General features: G+C 40.9%; 1 protein-coding gene and 1 long non-coding RNA gene across 4 annotated transcripts in view; one reads left to right on the top strand and one right to left on the bottom strand.

Moving 5' to 3' along the window:
* Positions 1-327: 327 nt before the first annotated feature.
* On the bottom strand, positions 328-6,309 carry LOC117517296. The gene is made up of 3 exons (XR_004562697.1): positions 6,225-6,309; positions 2,141-2,145; positions 328-338 (listed from the first exon to the last, which is right to left on the bottom strand). It is a non-coding gene; the product is annotated as an uncharacterized LOC117517296 (long non-coding RNA).
* The window catches only part of smad9 (SMAD family member 9), a 24,468-nt gene continuing 10,953 nt past the window's right edge, over positions 6,241-19,755 (top strand). Inside the window, exons 1-6 of one of the 3 annotated variants that reach the window (XM_034178271.1) lie at positions 6,241-6,362; positions 10,412-10,891; positions 13,125-13,340; positions 13,513-13,776; positions 16,491-16,601; positions 18,433-18,654. In XM_034178271.1, coding sequence (XP_034034162.1) covers positions 10,696-10,891; positions 13,125-13,340; positions 13,513-13,776; positions 16,491-16,601; positions 18,433-18,654 — 1,009 coding nt within the window. In that variant the 5' untranslated portion in view covers positions 6,241-6,362; positions 10,412-10,695. Of the gene's footprint in view, positions 6,363-6,817; positions 6,936-9,787; positions 10,182-10,411; positions 10,892-13,124; positions 13,341-13,512; positions 13,777-16,490; positions 16,602-18,432; positions 18,655-19,755 lie in introns of those variants that run through there. The other 2 variants (XM_034178273.1, XM_034178272.1) reach the window with 2 other exon arrangements.

Raw genomic sequence — 19,755 nt, 5'->3', positions numbered from 1 at the left:
CCTGACTGGTAGAGTCAGAGGCAGAGTTTCCTCAAGTTACACAGGAGCCCTGTCGAGTGACGACGTGGGAGAACGTGGCACCAAACTCAGCCAGATGTGAGAGTTGTTTCAGAGCTCTAACAAAATTCACCTGTATTCTTCCAAACCTTTCAGCTGCCTAGTGTCATTGTTTTTGTGTTTTGTTTACTTACAACATATCGGTGATGATATTAAATTTTATCACAATTGTTTACATGCTGGTGGTAGAACTACAAACTGCTGATTATTCAAATTCAGCCTTCAAAACATCGAGAGTGGCTTGTACGAGATCCATGACATTAGCGCTAAGCAAACTGGAGCTAACTTCTATCACCCTATTCGGACTGGATTATGATGGTTTTACATGGGGAGGAGTGGTGGTGTAACTGTTACCAGAGCGTCTCACTGATGTTAATCTCGTATGAATGCAGCATTTCAGGCTTTTTTACAGATTATGCTCCTGTGTTAGTAAACCTTCTGGCATCTTTTGTCTTCTCCAAAACAATCCATAGAAATTACACCAGGTTACACTAATCCTGTCCAAATCGGTCATAAAACTGGTGCAGGGGTGATACGAACTGGTACGTTAGCCAAAAAACGCACACAGCTTGACTGTATTCCTCCAGATGTTTTACCAGTAGTATGTCAACAATTACAAAATGGGTTGCTGGCATTACTTTATGCCTAGTTTCAGACTAGTATCATAGATTATTATTTGGCAGCATGGTGGTGTAGTGGTTAGCACTTTTGCCTCACAGCAAGGTCATGGGATCGATTCCCACCTGTGGACTTTGCATGTTCTCCCCGTGTTTGTGTGAGTTTCCTCCGAGTGTTACAGCTCCCTCCCACATTTAAAGACATGCAGGTTAGGTGAATTGGAAACTTTATAATTGGCCAGGTCTCTCTTGCAAAAGAGATCTCAATGGGACTAATCTGGTTAAAGTTCCCTGAACCCCACCCCATGGTATTTCTTGCAAAAGGGCAGCACGGTCGTGGTGTTTGGTTCCCAGCAAGATCACGTTTTAACAATTTAAATATTTTAACTTTAGTCACAATGTGCTATAATGCTTGAATGTGTGAGGACCCTGCTGTAAAGAGAGAGTGCGCTGTATTTAATACTGTTTACTGTGACGGGCCAGGATATCCTGAATAAAGATATTTATCATCACCTGTACCCACATAGTCCATGTACAGCTAGAGTTGGGTCAGAAAGGGCATTCAGTATAAAATTTGTACCAAATCAGCATATCCATATCAGATCTGAAGTGGTGACCCTCAACGAACAGGGAAAAGCCACAAGAAGATGAATTTGGTCCATTTATATATTCAGAAGCTATATTCAGAAGCTTTATTTTTAAACAATGTTTGAGTATGACTGAGGGTGACTGCTTTCACCATCAGCCTTTTGATTGTCACAGCGGACTCCAGAGGACCCGACAGAAGATCCACACTAAAACAACGTCTGCGCACGTTTGCGTAACGCCTGTTTGTGTGTTTCCGTTGTCTTGCCAAATACGTGCATTAATTGTCTCATGTGGACTTAATGTTGGGACAGCTTCCAGCATTTTTTGCGGTTTGTAAATGAAGTGGTTGCTGCAGCTCGGGTCTGGGGTTCGGGGCTGATGCGGATGTGTCCGGGGCCTCCTGGAGCCCCACAGCGCACATCCTGTTTGTGTCCCGTCTGGCCGCTCTGGATGAGACGTGACATAACAATGACTCATAACGTGGCTGTGTGTCTCCTACCTCAGGACCTGGAGAGGAAAAACTTTTTTTTTTTCCCCCTGTATTGATCGGCGGCCGGTCCACCTGGCGATTGGGTGCTCGCGGAGCTTTAACGTGAAGCTCTGCAGCAGTTGCTGTAAACTGTGAAAATGTCAAACTTGTAGACTGACTGTCGCCAGCCGGGCTTGCGTCATTAACAGGACCGGTCACGGCACTCCCAATAAAAGATCGTATCCATCCGCAATGAGAAAAACCTCCGCCCGCATCCTGCTTTACACGCAGCAAACGAACACTTTCATAAAAACGTAATAAGAATAAAAGAGCTTCGACTTAACCACGTGTTTGAGCTGACGGCGGTTAATCCTTCAAAAGTACCCTGACACTTTTTTTTTTAGGTTACAGGTGCTGCGCGTGCATGCGCTAGTTTGTTGTGACTGAGAGCTTTGCGCGCGCACACACACAAACACAATGCAGTCACGTGATAGATTTTAAAACCATCTTCAAAGCGGCTCGCATCGTCAAACTGCTTTGATTCATCAACGCGCCGAAATCTGAATAAATTATCCCTAAAGTGACTTTAATAAACGTGCAACCAAAAAGTATCGACTGCGAGAGTAAAACGCACTCTGTTTGAGGGGAGTTTCTGGAGAACAGGTGTGATTGTTTCCCCTCCAGCTTTGACTGGGCGGCTCTGTTAGAGCGGGCGCACACGCCTCCCCGCGTGCGTCCCTCCTGCGCGTGGCCGCAGCCGGACTTGAATCAGAAATCCAAAAAATCCTGGGAAAGTTCCAGCCGGGTGAAGGCGGAGGGATCTCACAGGCAGGCGCTGCGGTTCCAGCCAGGCTGACGCCGGCGAGGCTGTGGCGCTCTGCTGGAGGAGCGGAGGCTCCGACCTGCGTCAAGACACACGCACTCACACAGCGTCACACCGGAAACACGAAAATAAAAGTGGAAGCCAGGAAATCCAAGATGGGTTTGGGAAAACGAAGTTGCAAACTTTTTAGCCTTTAGAAATTGGATACAACACAATTATCTCAAACTTTATGTTGCGCAATCAGGTTTCACGTGGCATTTGAGATAGAAATGCAAAATAATTAAAAAAAAGAATTCCTGTAACTTGTGATAAATTCATACTAGATAATTCCACTTCTTGTTGGTGTCTGGTTTGTTGCACCATTATGCTTATGTGTAGTTTATGCATCTTGAGAACACGTTTAAAGTTGCTTGTTAATTTTTAAACCTCAGTTAATGAAATAATTGCACCTTCAGTTGTAAGTACAGAATTTCTAATATTTCAGAAGGAAAATGGCCATTCATTCATTTATATATGTGTGTGTGTGTGTGTGTGTGTGTGTGTGTGTGTGTGTGTGTGTGTGTGTGTGTGTGTGTGTGTGTGTGTGTGTGTGTGTGTGTGTGTGTGTGTGTGTGTGTGTGTGTGTGTGTGTGTGTGTGTGTGTGTGTGTGTGTGTGTGTGTATAACGGAGGCCAGCAGGTGTCACTGTGCAGATGTAGTTAGTAAACCTCACTCCCAGTAGCTCTAAAGGATTCTCTGGTCACAAAGCCAGAGCCCTGGGTTTTAGCCTTCTGGTTAGAGAGTCCAACTTCCATGCAGAGAATCGTGAGTTCGCACCCCAAGGGGAGTGAATGGGCAGAGTCATAACAACACAACACAGAGTGCAGCTGCTACAATGGTGCCGTGACCTGGATGGGAGTGAGTTTAGGTGGGTGAGTGTAACAGAAGCCAGCAGGTGTCACTGCATATGTAGTTTGTAAACCTCACTCCCAATATCTCAAAAGGATTCTCTGGTCACAAGGCCAGAGCCTTGGGTTTTAGCCTTCTGGTTAGAGAGTCCGACTTCCATGCTGAGGATCGTGAGTTTGTGCCCCAAGGGGAGTGAATGGGTGGAGTCATAACAACACAAGACAGAGTGCAGCCGCTACACACACACCCATACATATATATATATAATTTTTTCTGCTTATCCAGGTCCAGGTTGCAGTCTAGTCTTTCTATAGGGGATTCCGAGACTTCCCATGCCATAGGAGAAATATATACCTTTCAACATGTCCTGGCTCTTCCCTGGGGTCTCCTTCCAGTTGAACATGTCTGGGAGACCTCCCTAGGGAGACGACCAGAAGGCATTCACACAAGACGCCCAAACCACCTTATCTGGTTCCTATTGATGCTCTACTCAAAGTTCCTCCTGGACATTCAAGCTTCTCACCCTGTCCAGCAGTATTCAAGAAATGTCCAAAGTTATTGAACAATAACAAAAACACATTCATATGGTGAAATAACAATACATGAAATATATGTGTGTGACAATTACTTTCATAATTTTCTGAAAAAGGAGATTTGAAACTTCATCTGCAGTTTTCCATAATGCACATGGGGTACTGGAGTCTAGGCTTGATCAGCTTTCTTGTATGAAAATCCTGCTCTGTTCCACTCTTCGCTGTCACTGGTGGTGAAAGAGACAAAAGTACATTTTCTCCAATCACAGCCACAGAGGTGTCACTGTGTCTTAGTGGCTTCCCTCACTAGTCTCCTTCTTATACACTCACTCTTTAAAGAACGGCCCACAGATTTGTCATACAGTACCATGTTTGTATTTCTTAATGATTGATGTAAAAGAAGTCCAAGACATACAGTGGCTTGCAAAAGTATTCAGCCCCTTGGTATTTCACACATTTTAAATTGTTTATGGCATTTCAAATACAAAAAGTAAACCAGGCTTCTCAATATAAAAATTTCTAAAATTATCATCCTTAGACTCAAACTGAAAACAAACCTCTACAACTTGATATAAATTAATTAAAAATATAAAAGCCAAGATGATGGTTTGCATAAGTAATCAGCCCCTTTTGGTATAATACATGAATATAATCAGTTTAATTGCCAGTTTTCTTCAGACAAGTCAGGGGATGGATACATGAACATTTCCAAGTCACTGAATATGTCTTAAACTGTATATCAGTTATGAAGAAATACAAACAATATAGCACTATATGGTAAATCTGTGTGCAGTAGACAGTTCGCAAAAACTGAGTGACTGTGCAAGAAGGAGAAGAGTGAGGAAAGCCACCAAGAGACCCAGACAACCCAGAAAAAAAGTTGTAGGCTTCTGTGGCTGTGATTGAAGAAATTGTGCACAGTGCAAATTCTGCGATTTGTATCTCCAGTTATACAGCTTGATGATGAACTGGTATCGATGAGGGTCTTCCTTCACTAAAACACCAAATCTAGGCTTGCATCTCAGATGTATTTTCTGGCAAATTGTAGTTGAACTTTCAGGTGTTCTTTTTAAGAAAACCCTCCTCTGCTCCACTTCATCAGGAAGCTGTATGACTGGGGATACAAAATGCAAAACTTGCACTGTGCACAATTTCGTCAATCACAGCCACAGAAGCCCATAACTTCTTCCAGGTTGTCTGGGTGTCTTGGTGGCTTTCCTCACTCTTCTCCTTCTTGCACAGTTGCTCAGTTTTTGAGAATTAACTACTATCTACTCCACACAAATTTAACAGAGTGTCATACTGTTTGTATTTCTTCATAACTGATCTAAATAAAGTCCAAGACATATTCAGTGACTTGAAAATATTCATATATCCATCCCCTGACTCATCTGAAGAAAACTGGCAATACAACTGATTATTTACAGGTATTATACCAAAGGAGCTGATTACTTATGCAACCCATCATCTTGGCTTTTATATTTTTAATTCTTTTATATCAGGTTGTAGAGATTTACTTTCAGTTTGAGTTTAAGGAAGGTAATTTTAGAATTTTTTTTATACTGAGAAGCCTGGTTTACTTTTTGTATTTGAAATGCCATAAACAAATTAAAATGTGTGAAATACCAAGGGGCTGAATACGTTTGCAAGCCACTGTATTTAGTGACCAGTAAATGATCTTTTATCCATCCTATTACTTGTGCAAATAAACCTGGCTGTAAGAGTGAATTCACAATATGAAAGCATTTTTTTTTCCATCAACATTTTGCAGTTTAACTGTCTGATTATACAAATATGGTGAATTTGAATTTATTCCTGAACTTACTTTAATTTCTGCAATTAAAATTCAGGCTTAAATTCAGACTTAATAATTCTGTGCAGGACAGTACAATTAAAAAAGCTATATTAAGGGATTCTAAATACAAATGTATGCTTGCTTGGTTATTGCTAAAATGTCCATTTATCATAATATCTGCTTCATTCGTTACTATTTCAAAAATTGCCATTCTGGACAGCAACTGCTGACAAGATTTAAAAAAAGAGTTGAATTTGAGTTTTTGTGATCATTTACAATTGATCCAGAAGTTGCCATCTAAGATATAAATACTCTTTGTTTTTATATTACCCAAAGCGCTCTTCTGTCGTTTCACAAGATCTGAACCCACTGTTTCTCCTTAAGGATAATCAGTTGGTTCATTGGTTTTTCAAAGTAGTTTTGCTAACAGTGCTTTTATTTTGTAACTGTAAACAAGATGCGGTTTTTTATTCCTGCTGACTTGACACATCAAAGCCAGTGGCCGTAGACACCTTCAGCACCTTCACCGCTCCAGTCTGCGCACCGTCGGGCCCTGGGAGCCTCCACGCCCGCGCTGGGTATCCCAGCACAGGTGAGAAAATACACTAAATGTTACAATTCCTCACTTTAAAAAAAAAACTTTTCATATTTTGCTAGGAGTTTGTCACTTATTAAGTGTTTGGGGGGAAAATGTATTAAGTAGACTCGGCGCGCTTGATGCGCACTGACTTAATACTACTAATAATAATAAAAAAAATCTATTCTTTTTGTGGTTTCAGACTTATGAGTGAGAGTAATCACTCCTCATTGCGGTTAATAAAATTCTCTATCATGTTTTCAAAGGTTGGATGCCGGTTTGTGATCACGTGCTGGCGGTGCGCGTTTTTTGCGCACAAGCAGGATTTGTTTAGAAGCCGAAAAGGCGAGTGGTAGTGAGAGGAAGCTGTGGTGTTTACTTTTTTGAGGGGGGAAGGAGGGGGATCTTGGTGATAAAGCATTAGGTAATTAGTCTATCTCAGTCTGCAGACTGAGTGACGCCTGCAGGATCCATTAAAAAAAAATACTGCCGCATTGAGTGTGTGCGCTTTTCACTGTCATTATAAACCCAACTGTAGTGCAGCAAAACCTACCGAACTGTCAAACTATTGAAGTCAGCCAAATGAAGGTGATTATTTTTTTCAGCAGTGGTGATAACACAGAAAGATTAAAAGTTTGCAAACTGATTCTTTGATTTGACTCAGAGGCGCATCCGCACGCCGCCGTGCGTAAAAGCGCAAAAAAAAAACAAAGCGACATGTGGAGGATGATACGATAAAAGAAAGCTTTGTTAATTTCAAACAACAGGTTATAAAGTTTAAAAATGGAGTGCGCTTCTATCTGATGAACACACACACAGACAGAGTGAGCAATCTGAGCTTTACACACTTTACTAAAGGGCAGCTGAGTTTCCTGTCACATGGGGAATCGCACCAAAGACCCACCTCTCCAACTGTCTCAAATTCATCATTTTAGTGTTTTTGATTCGTGTGTTTGTTTTTGCCTGTTAAAGGGGTCACATTAGAATCAGAGTCGGGTTTTGTTGCCAAGTTCGTGTTCACATGCAAGGAATATTGGATTTGCTGAGTTGGCGCAAAAATATAATGACAACAATACACAAGGTAACGATCATAAGGTACTGAACTATATATGTGATATATATCGGGTAATGTGCATTATGTGCCCAAATGTGCAAAAAAGAAGATTTGACTGGAGCAGGTGATGGGAGAAGAGGAGGCAACATAGACATTCCACTCATCATGACTGCACACTGTGAATGTTATATATATATATATATATATATATATATATATATATATATATATATATATATATATATATATATATATATATATATATATATATATATATATATATATATATATATATTTTTTTTTTTTTTTAAGGAAACTAAATGGGTGGTGGCCAAGTGGTGAATACACTTGGTTTCAGTGTAGAAGGTTCCCGGTTCAAATCGTACCCCTGCCACTTTTCTCCATGTAATGTGGAGTTGCGTCAGGAGGGCATCCGGCGTAAAACTTGTGCCAATTCAACAGGCAGATCCACCTTGGATTTGCTGTGGCGGCCTCGGGTGCAAAAACAAGAGAGCAGCTGAAGGCCAACTTACTAGGAAACTAAATTCAGGTGCATTTTCCAAAAATCCAGAAATTCCAAGATTTCCAGGTTTGGGGTGACCTGAGCTACTCTCACACAGTTGCCAGCACTCACCAGGGTGTGGTGAGTGTTTTGATCGTGTTCAAAAACAATGTGGTCACTGCTTATACACCACATACACACACAGTGAGTGTGCGACAGGCTGGAGAGCACCAGGCTGTTCTGAAACTCCAAATCAGTTATAAAATGGGGGTGGGGAGGGGCGGCAGAGTTGATGAAACACTGGTCAGGAAGCACGCCCACATGAAGCAGTCACACGACAAACACACGCCAGCAGTTGCCACCAATACCAAACTGGTTGCCACAAACACACCGCGGACACGCCTGTTGTGTGAAAGGGGCTTAATGCTGCTCGATCCTCATGGAACATCGGGCTACAACAGTTGTTTGTCATCTCGCTTTGTTTTGGCCGTACTCTTCACATCTAATCAGGCGGTACCTGTTTCTTCTGGTACTTTTGTTGTGGCTCTTTTCCAGCTGTGTTGTGGTGGATCCTGTTTTGTGTTCCAGTCCAGCGTCTGTATTGGTGTGGAGTGTATTTCTATTAATACAGGGTGTATACGTTGACATGCAGCATGTGGTGATTGACTGCCTGTGTGAAAGAAAACAGTAACGTGGATAAGGCTAACGGCAGTTGGCACTAACCAGGCGGTGCTAGCGATAGCAGTGGTTGACATAATGTGTTGTACATATAGCAACTGGCTCATTTCTGCAAAACTTTAATCTTTGAATTACAGGGAACACACCCCACCTTTAAAACAGATATCAAAGTTTACATCCAAAAGCAGCCCATAAACCACCGGCACCCAAAACTTTTCCTTTTGAAGGGCCATAAATGAATAAAAAATAAATAAATAAATAAATAAATAAAATAAAATGTTGAAAGTGTGTGAATTACATTACATTACACAGAAGCATTATAATTAAATGTATTATATTTGATAAAAAAATTTTTTTAACATTTTTAATCTGAAATAAAATTTAAAAATAATATAAACACTTCAATTTTTTTCCATTTTTTTTCCAATTTATTTTAATTTATATAGTGCCAAATCACAACAAAGTTGCCTCAAGGTGCTTCACACATGTAAGGTCTCTAACCTTACCAACCCCTAGAGCAAGCACACAGGTGACAGTGGTAAGGAAAAACTCCCTCTGATGATTTGAGGAAGAAACCTCCAGCAGACCAGACTCAAAGGGGTGATCCTCTGCTTGGGCCATGTTACCGACACAATAGACAATACAGGAAACTATACAGGAAATTTTGGGAGATTTTCAAGCTAATTAATAGTAATTTATTAGTTCATAGCTAGGCTGTCAGTTACTATGGTGGGTCAAAATAAAGGGAGAGTGGGCCAGATGTGACCTGTAGACCCCAAATTGGGCAGCCCTGGCTTAGATACTGTGGCAATATATCCAGTAGTCTCTAAAGAACAACCTGTTTCAATGCCTGTTGCTTTAAATTATAAAAGTGATGTTTCTGGCCACACCCTGTCTTGTATCCGATGGGCTGTGTATGTCCACCTACCCGATCTCACCTCAGTTCTTGAAGGCATCACAAGAAGTGATTTAATCTTTTACAAAAATGTGACACCTTTCTTGATGGTACCATGACAAAAAAAGTGTGAGACTGGGTTTGTATCTCCCTGTACATGAGAGACCATGTGGGTGCGCCCACAAAGAAGCAGACTGGCTTGGTGGGCATGTCTCAGAGTAATCAGGTCTCCGAATATGGACTTCTGTCTTATGTCACAAAAGTGTAAAACAAAATGCTTTGAACCTAAATTTTTATTATAATGGGAGCATTTCTCCATAAAAAAGTCATGAATTTTGTAGGACTTTGAGGATGTCTACCATGAAAACCCAAACATTTAAAAACAAAAGGTGTATTAAAACAGATTTTTTAAACGGTGATGCGCAGGAACAGCTGGGTGCTGTGAGGCACTCGTCTGTTTTTGACTGTAGCTAAATCTGAATTCTGCAAAGATTTGCTTTTCCTTTGTTCTCTCTCCTGTGATGTGTGCTGGCCAGACATTGTGGCTCCAGGGCGTCAGTGCCATGATCACAGAGACGGAGGGCAGAGAGGACATTCCTCTTTGTTTAGTGATTCTAGAGACGAGCTGTTGGCCGTCTCACTCTGTCTTTCTGAAGCATTTCGCTCTGGGTTTTGTTTGCTCTTCCCCTCTGTCTGGGAGATCAGGTGATGGCCGGAGCTGATTTAACATCTATCTCATACTTTCCTTGTTTGCCTTTTAATATTTTGTTTTTAGTTCGGGTGCACACCAGCCTGTCACCTTATTGTTTGGGCTTAGTGGACCTAACATGTAAATCCCGGTGGGTCTTTTCTACCTAACCTCTGAACTTGCCCCCCCGCTTGCATCTGTTGGTGCTAAATTAGCTGCTAATAGTCTCTCTCATTTCTCCTGCCAGATGATTGAAACCTGACCCGGACCTCTAGCTGTGTGAGGAATAACTAACCCTGCAGGAGGCTTTGAATCCATTGCTGCCATAAACCTCCCATGCCAGAAAAGGGATTTAGGGTTCACTGTGCGCTGGCAGGGCTCCAGCTCCTCCATCAGTGCTGCTTCAACAGTTACAGCGGACTTCAAGAATCAGCCTGACGCCGTGCTACCTCTATAACTGTTACTTCCGCTCCTCCCCTGACTTTATTACTGCCAAACAGCTCATCTCAGCGCTCCTTTAGTCATCTCATAATGAACTCCTCTACCTCCATCACATCCCTCTTCTCCTTCACCAGCCCAGCGGTGAAACGCCTCCTTGGCTGGAAACAAGGAGATGAAGAGGAGAAGTGGGCGGAGAAGGCCGTGGACTCTTTAGTGAAGAAGCTGAAGAAGAAGAAGGGCGCTATGGAGGAGCTGGAAAGAGCGCTCAGCTGCCCCGGACAGCCCAGTGAGTATCATGTTAAATGAGTGAAATAAGATGTGTAATCACAGGTTTGACCAGCAAGGGTGCCGTGTGTGGACATTGGAGTGATTGCAAAGGAGAATTACCTTGAAAATGTATTCTTATAAATTAATTGATAAAATATGCCATCTGTAATCTTTTGTATTTACCTCAAGACCAAATGGGCAAAGGACTTTTATTGCTCCATGTTCTGTAATAGATAAAACCTCATCAATGTAAGAAAGAAAATTATGTTGTTTCCATTTTCTCAATAAAAACAAAAGCATTTTATATCACAGCTGGTTAGACTGTTATTCTGTATTTTTATCATTATCACAAGATTTTGTTTTATTGCAATAAATCAAAGCAGCTTCTAGCAGCCATTTAATAATGGTTTGGTGCTTTTTTAAAAATTCAGTTCATTTATATTGCACCAAATCACATCATGGCACCCCAAGGCACTTCACAAAGGTAAACTTACCAACCCCTATTTTTAAATAGCTGAATCATTTTATCTATGTCGTTTTGGCTCAAATTGCACTTACTGAAGTTAACACAAGTAAATGTTTTAGCCGTAAACAGTTGGAGTGGCTTCAGAGAAGGGAGCCCTCATCGTGTCCAGACTGCAGAGTTCTCTGGTGTGGAGATGCTTGTAGCCTGCAGACACTCCGTTTTCAGCAGCAGTAACATTTACTCCATTTCACTTGACAGCAAAGTGTTGAGAGATCTGTGATGTGCCTTTGCAGAAAATCCTGTCATCCACATGTCTGTTTGGTTTATTATCAGAATATCTCAAAAGCACATAAACATGTTTGACAGGAAATTTAGTAGAAAGGCAGGCCTTGAGTTGAGGAAGAGTTTATTAAAATCTTTAATCCTGATTCATTTGATTGTGATTGCAAAAACAAAGTAAGACAGACAGCGAGACAGACAAATAGCGATAAAAACACAACCTCTTTGCTGAGGTTCAAATTTCAGTGATCAGGATCAAAACTCAGGATCAAAGATTATTTATTAGGATCAAAGGTTATCAATCAAAGATGAGTTAATATTATCACAGGTCAGCATTCAAGATCACCAGTCAGTGATCAAGATCAAAGGTCAGTGTATGGGATCAACAGTAAGCGGATCTCAGCTGAGCAATCAGGATCAAAGGTCAGTGATTAGAATCAAAGACCAACCCACAATCAAAGGTATGCAATCAAGATCACAGCTCAGGAATCCAGATCGAGATCAAAGATCAACAATGGCCATCAAAAGCCATAATCAAGATCAAAGGCCAGCAATCACAAGACGGTGTGCAAACATTTTGGTGCAATTACTGTGTTCGAAATTTTAATCATATTAAGATTATATTTTACTGATATTATTACAATATATTATTCTAGTATTTATAATTGAATGTAAATAAGTATAAGGTGACAATTTTCATCTTTATTATTTCTTTTAATCAGGGTTTGTGTTTGTGTGACCAAAATAAATCAATCCTTTGTGTTTAACTGCTTTTTTTTTTTCAAAAAAACAAAAACAAAAAACACTTACTTAGACAAACAAACAAACAAAAAACATTCCCAACCAGTTCAGAAAACAAAGTAATCAATTATTAAAGTTAAAACACTTTTTAAAAGGATTTACGTTTGGACATGTGAAACATGATTTTTTTTCCCCCCCTTTAAAAAATAATAATCAGAAACTACCAACATTTTGGCGAGTATAAAACCTTTGCATGTCTGTATACACTGAAAAACTCCCAAATGTAAAGCATAATGTAAAGCATTGTTAACGTTTTGCAAAAAGGTACACAACACAATATGTCGTATTTGATAGTTGCATAAATTAAATATATATATATATATATATATATATATATATATATATATATATATATATATATATATATATATATATATATATATATATATATTAAGATCGGGTCAGAAATCGGCCTAATTATCTTGCCGTGTAAGCCAGGCATTACACATCCAAGGCCAGTGTCCATTTAGGTAGGTGGACTAGGACAATGGAAATGAAGTGTCTTGTCAGGTAGCATGACTGGGAATTGTACCCTATTGGTAGTCCGGCTCCTTATTCCACTGGGCTGCCTGATGTGCTTCTTCAGGTGTAGTATGTAGTATAAGTTACAGATTATCTGCACTAGTTGGTAAATAACAGTTTAAACTTTGTGAAGGATTTCTTCCAGATGTACTGAGATCTGTGCTCTTTTATTTGAATCCCACAGGTAAGTGCGTGACAATCCCTCGGTCATTGGACGGGAGGCTGCAGGTCTCCCACCGGAAGGGGCTGCCTCACGTCATCTACTGCCGGGTGTGGCGCTGGCCCGACTTGCAGTCGCACCACGAACTCAAAGCCTTAGAGTGCTGCGAGTTCCCCTTCGGCTCCAAACAGAAGGACATCTGCGTGAATCCTTACCACTACAGACGGGTGGAGACTCCAGGTAAACAGCACTTCAAAAACCCAATTATTCTCGGTTTCATAACCTGATTTTATAGATTTCCAAAGAGAGACGGGATATCTGAGCTCATATTTGAACGCCAAAAACATTTGCATTGCACTAATATGATCCTCCCTCATGACGCCTCATGGTGTCTCTCTTTTCCATTTCTTAGTGCTCCCGCCCGTTTTAGTCCCACGCCACAGCGAGTTCAACCCTCAGCACAGTTTACTGGCAAAGTTCCGCAATGCCTCCCTGCACAACGAGCCTCTGATGCCCCAGAACGCCACCTATCCAGACTCCTTCCCGCCGCTGCCCTGCTCCTCCTTCCCCTCCTCCTCCTCCCCTTCTTCCTCCCTCGCTCAGTCCCCGACCTCACAGAGTTATCCACACTCCCCGAGCAGCTCGGCAGAGCCTGGCAGCCCGTATCATATCGCAGGTAGGAGTGGAAGCACGCCAGCCTCACTGCCTCACTGTTCCAGTAACGGCTCGTTTGCCGGATGTTAGCTGGAATAGAATGAATTTAAAATTTTAGATTTCGAATATGAACAAATCTAAAGGAAATCAAGCACAGACCACAACAGAGGCTCATCTGAGCATTAAAATGAGTTAAAACGATCCTCATGAAGGAGAGGAATTAAACTACCAACGGGGTTCAATTCCAGGTTTGCGCTTCATGCCTTGTCTCTCTGTCGCTGGACAAGACACTTCATTTGCATCGTCCCAGTCCACCCAGCTACAAATGGGTACCAGACTTAGCTGGGCAAGTAACCCGCAAATGATACATCCCTTCTAGGGGGCGTCAAAGGCTCTCATCCACTTCACTCTACAGAATCTGGGATACGCACCAGAACCATCAGGCCTCAAGACCTATTTAGGACTTACAAATCTGTTCTTCTTCCAGTATTTAGCGTGCACTTGAATAGCTAAGAATGTTGTATGTATGTTCATTTATCTATTCTACCCTAAATTGTTCCAGATGAACCACTATAAGGTCATTTTATGTTGTTCCTTAAGCACAGATGTACACTGACAGGTCACGTTGGGTTCATGACAACATTGACAGAGTCTCTCACACTAGACCAGTCGCACCTCACGATAAGCCTTCCATTTATTTGGAAAAAGAAATTTGATAATAATCACTGATAACTACCTCTTAGTCATACTCCCTATGAGTTCTCCAGTGAGCTCTGATTTGTCCTAATGTGGTGTTGTTAACTAATCTGACAATAAGTATCTTTTATTTTTAAAAGCCAATTTTTCTTTTGTTTACACTGATTACCATGGGTACCATTAAAGAGTCTGTGTCTCAGCTGTCAGCTTTACCATGAATTAGAACCCAGATGAAGGATGCACACAGGTGTCCTAGAGGTTAAGGCCCTGTCACACCTTGACGATTTAGGCTATGTATGCCGACTGCATAAAAAACTCTGGCGCACGCTGGCATACGTCTAATAAATTAATGCAGCTGTCACACCTTGATGATTAGCTGCGTCTGCTGACAGCCCCGTTTCCACCCAGTGGTTTGAATCGGTACGGCACGGTTGGTGCGGGTCAGAAACAGAGTCATTTAACTTTATTTTATTTTATTTATTTATTTTTTTTTCATTTTTTATGTTGGTGGACCATTTTCATTGTGTACAGAATGCTGATGAGTGTACTGACTGTGGGAAACACTGCAGTGAATGAATGGGGCGCTGTGTTTCTTTAAACTTTTAAAGTGCCAACTGTTTCCTGATCGGCGGACCTGATCAGGAAGCAGCGTTTCATTATTCAGGTCATCACAAACCTGAATAATGAAATGCTGTGATGATTTAAACTTTTAAGGCACCAGTCAACTGCGATCGGGTGTGATCTGAATGAAGTGCTGTGTGATCTGTCGTCGGGGTGATCACCGACAGCGACAGCGCTTTAAATGTTTAACCCCTTAAGCCTTAGAGCCTACAAGGTCAAAAATGCAAAAGTTTGGATCAGCTAAAAGACAGGTCCTAGGGGATGTTGTGGATACAAAAAAATTGATAGGAGTAAATGAGGTTTTTTTTTCCCAAAAAATGAATTCCGATTTATGTCTTTATTTGCTTGGCGTTTCAGCTGTGGTTAGTTGATATGTGATTGAAGTGGATACTTTTGTAGAGGAGACTTCGCTTGACATTTTGATGTATAATAAGTGTATGTTGGTGTCAGCATTGGTTAGTTATAAGTGTTCAAATGTTCCAAATCAGGGCAAATCCCCAAATTTGGGGACTCTAGTGTTTAAGAGGTTAAACAGCGCATTAATCAGATGTGATCACCCTGATCGATCGATCAGGTCATCTGATGATCACACCACAGCGACGGCGCTTTAAAAGTTTGAATCATTACAGCACTTCTTTGTTCAGAGCGGGACACTGACATGAGAAACGCATCTGCAGCAGAATAAACCAAAGAGGGACTTGCATTAAAACGCTACGTTTCCAGCCACGAATTAAAGTATTTTCAGTTGTCATTTTCAAAAATCAGGAGCTTGATGTGGATTCATGTCCGTTTGTGATGGTGAATTGGACTGAAATGAACAGGTCAGATTTACTCTGTGTGTTAATGAGAAACGCACAGATTCTGCACACAGATCACAGCTTTCAGCCAATCAGTGAACAGCTTTAATGGATGTATTTAGACTTATCAGTAAATTACAAGAAAAGTGTGCCAACAATCACATAACTTACCTACAACTTATGTCCAGCATTTGCCGGACGTATGAGTCACATGCTGACACTTGTTGAAAATTTTCAGCATGCCCAAAATTTTTTGAAGAGCTCAGCTTATTAGGACGTACATCAGCGAGCCTCAGTGTCTTTCAGCGTGCTTCAACATGCTCTTAACTTATAAAAAACTTACCCTTAACTTATTGGACTTATGCCAGCAGTTTTTAATACGATTGGCATACGATGGCTAAATCGTCCAGGTGTGACTGAGCCATTACAATGCTTTTTTACAGTGCACATGTTATGGACAGTTCAGGAGCAGGGCTGGATAACAGAAAATAAACACGTGTGTCCAAACGTTTGACTGGGAGTGTATATACGGGTTAGACTTTGACTGTGGAAATTCATTACATTTCCCATTTATTATCTTCCTGGGATGTTTGGAATGTTTGTTTTTTTTTTTTTTTGGCAGCTGAGACTCCTCCTCCTCCATACAGCATGATGGAGACGAGCCCTCAAGAGGATGTGAAGCCGAGCAACTCCACAGAATCCACCAAACTCACATTCTCTGCTCCCCATAGAGGTACAGCACACAACCTGAGGTACACAGGTATTAGAAACACAAAATAACCTGATCTAACGCCGACTGGGTGCCTCAGTAGGGGCTGCTAAATGCCGTAATATTTTTACAACCAAAAGGGGACAGTAAATGTCCAGATCAAAATTTACAGTAGGAAATTTGATTACCTTATGGCCAAACATCCACTGTGTGACCGCTTTCAGTAGGATTACATCATGATGCCCATCACACACACACACACACACACACACACACAAATATATATGTATATATAAATCCTCCAACCTGTTTGAGTTAAACAGTTCTGACCATCACTATGGCCTTTCTAGGTAACCCAATCTCATGCCATTTCGTAAATTAATCTATGGTTTGTGATACCGTCATGAAAAGCTCCACATTTTTGTGCCGAGATCACAAATTCATTTTGTGACAGAATCACGAAATGCAGGGTGACATGGGGGTTATGGTTAGGATTGGGGAAGGATTAGGGTTAGAAATAGTAAAAAAAACAACAACAACAAAAAAACGCATCACAAAAATATGACTCATTTCGGGGTGGGAGCATGTACAAAATGCTTGAGATTGGGCTGTTCGCGGTCACCCAAGGTTAAAGGTCATGTGACTAACAGATACGTGATATGACTTCCATATTAATCATAGATTTATTTTCCTTCATTCATTTTTTTCAAAAAAACATTCTAAATATCCCCTAGGGCTGAGCGATATGACTTAAAATTTATATCACAATATAAATGGAATCTCGTCACGGTAATGGTATATATCACGATATAAACATAAGTGTAAAAGTTATAATAGTGTTATAAAGGTTTCTTGAATGGGTCATATAGTCCCTTTGCAAAGCTAAATTGATTAAAATAAACCACCACGTGGGTTAATGATCCTGATTGGCTCATGTCGTGGGGTGCCACCAATGATAAAGCGGAAGGGATGTTTTTTTTTTCTCCGCTCCACTGCCCCAAGACAGAGCTCTCAGCTCAGTTGAATGAGGAAATGTGAGACTGTTTACTGCAGCTTTCTGCAAATACGCCCACCAAATATGACCATTAAATTCAAAAAAACATTGCAGAAATTATTACTCATAACTTAGGTTATAGTAGGCCTATTAACATAATTTAAAAATTCATATAAAGCTTGTAGTGTGCACTTTTAGAACGCATTGAAACAGAGACTGAGTCTGGTGAATTTAATGAGACAATTGCTTAATTCTGTCATGTGACTTTTACATGACCGAATTCAGTCAGGCGACTCCAGGGGGTTAAAATAACAGAATTTTACACTCTTACAAGGAGAAGATTTAATCTGCTGAGGTGGAGATGGAGCCTGTGACCGAAGCACTGACTGTCGTCTTTTCCCGTCGTTCAGAGTCACTGAGGAAGATATGATGTCATCAGCAAGCATTACCGTAATTGGTCAGTGGAGTCTAAATCTGTACCGTCTGCCAAATTTATACGGTGATTTTTTTCAAAATGAAATCGTTTGTCCTTTGTGAATCATTTCTCAAAGTTTGATCCAATTTTGATCAAACATTTTCAAGTGTTCATACCCAGAGGAACAGACACACTGGACTGAGGACAATACCCTCACCTGTACAACTGCTGAGTGCAGGTGTCACAAACCATTTGGCCTGAACCTGAATACCATAGAATGGATTATGTCAAAAATCTGTTCTTGACATGCTTTGATATACGTGTTCTACCCGAGGAAGCACATGATGAGCATTTTTTCAGTCGTTTCATCTTGTATTCGGGCTTTTAGGAGGCTGGATACTTGCTCCCATCATTCAGTGCTTCTTTTTTGTTGTTTTCTTTTTCAGATTTACGACCAGTTTGTTATGAGGAACCAGAGTACTGGTGTTCCATCGCTTACTATGAGCTGAACAACCGTGTTGGAGAGACATTCCATGCCTCGTCTCGCAGCGTGCTGGTGGACGGCTTCACGGACCCCTCCAACAACAAAAACCGCTTCTGCCTCGGCCTCTTATCCAATGTCAACCGCAACTCCACCATCGAACACACTCGCAGGCACATAGGCAAAGGTAGGCGGGGCAGCATGTTGGTTATTTCGAACCCAGCTTTTATCAACATATTTATTTGTATAATTCTTAATAATGCACTGTAGTAAAAAAAAACGTGAAGATCAACTTCACTTATTTTAAAGTGGGACTCTAAGTTTAATTTGTGGAGTTACATGTTATTAACAGATATAAACGATTACTACCCGGCAAAGCAGCAATAGCAGGGTATTGTTTTCAGTGGTGTATGTGTTTGTGGACAAGATTAACATAAAAAAAATGCTGGCTGGAACGTGGAGGGAATATTATTTAGCTATGTCTCTAGAGGTGACTCAGTTTTGGAGTAGTTTGGTCAAAGGCCAAGGTCAAAGAAAACATGGTCTGGAAAACATATATTTGTGTATATCTCAAGAACCAAGAAGCCTCGATGAATAAACTAAAGCATATATCAAGCAGCAAAATATTTGTGTGTGATTGGTATGAATGACAAATTGCTGACTTAATTTGATGGCTGATTGTGTACATTTTTGCTGTACATACAGTCAGATATCCAATTGGAGCATGAAAGTGTGTGTACTCTGTGGTAATAGTAGAGTTGTTGAATGTTTTGAACAATCAGGAAAGTTTTGAACATGTTCAAAAAGGTTTGTGTTGGGATGATTCATGATTGGCAAAACGTGAATAATCGGATGTAATTTATGCAGATGGGGGTAATGTATGTCTTTTACTGTAATTTACTGATGCTTTGATTTTTATCTCATTTGTGTAACATGAAATATATCATTGCTGCTTAAATGTGGATTTGACTGCTCAGTTATTTTGATGCCAGGCTACAATTAGAGGCTAAAATTAAAATACACTGAAGATTGTCATGAGCAATGAGCAGTTTTATTGACTGGAGCGGACAACGGTCATACACAGTGGTGTGCAATGGTTTTTTATTGGGGAGCAGGGGGAGATATGCGTACAGCGGCTCTCCGTGAGGTGCACAGCTATGCACATCTTTCTGTTATGTGGCAAAAGTAGACGACGGTGGACATGTGGGCAGAACATGCAGCGATACTGATGTACTGTTATGTGAGCAAAAGCCTTCTTCTGATTCTCTCTCTGTAACATAAATTCTAT

This window comes from Thalassophryne amazonica, chromosome 9 (genome assembly GCF_902500255.1).
Source record: "Thalassophryne amazonica chromosome 9, fThaAma1.1, whole genome shotgun sequence".
Classification (NCBI taxonomy): domain Eukaryota; kingdom Metazoa; phylum Chordata; class Actinopteri; order Batrachoidiformes; family Batrachoididae; genus Thalassophryne; species Thalassophryne amazonica.
Note: the sequence above shows the minus strand (reverse complement) of the source record. Positions and strands in the feature narration are given on the sequence as shown.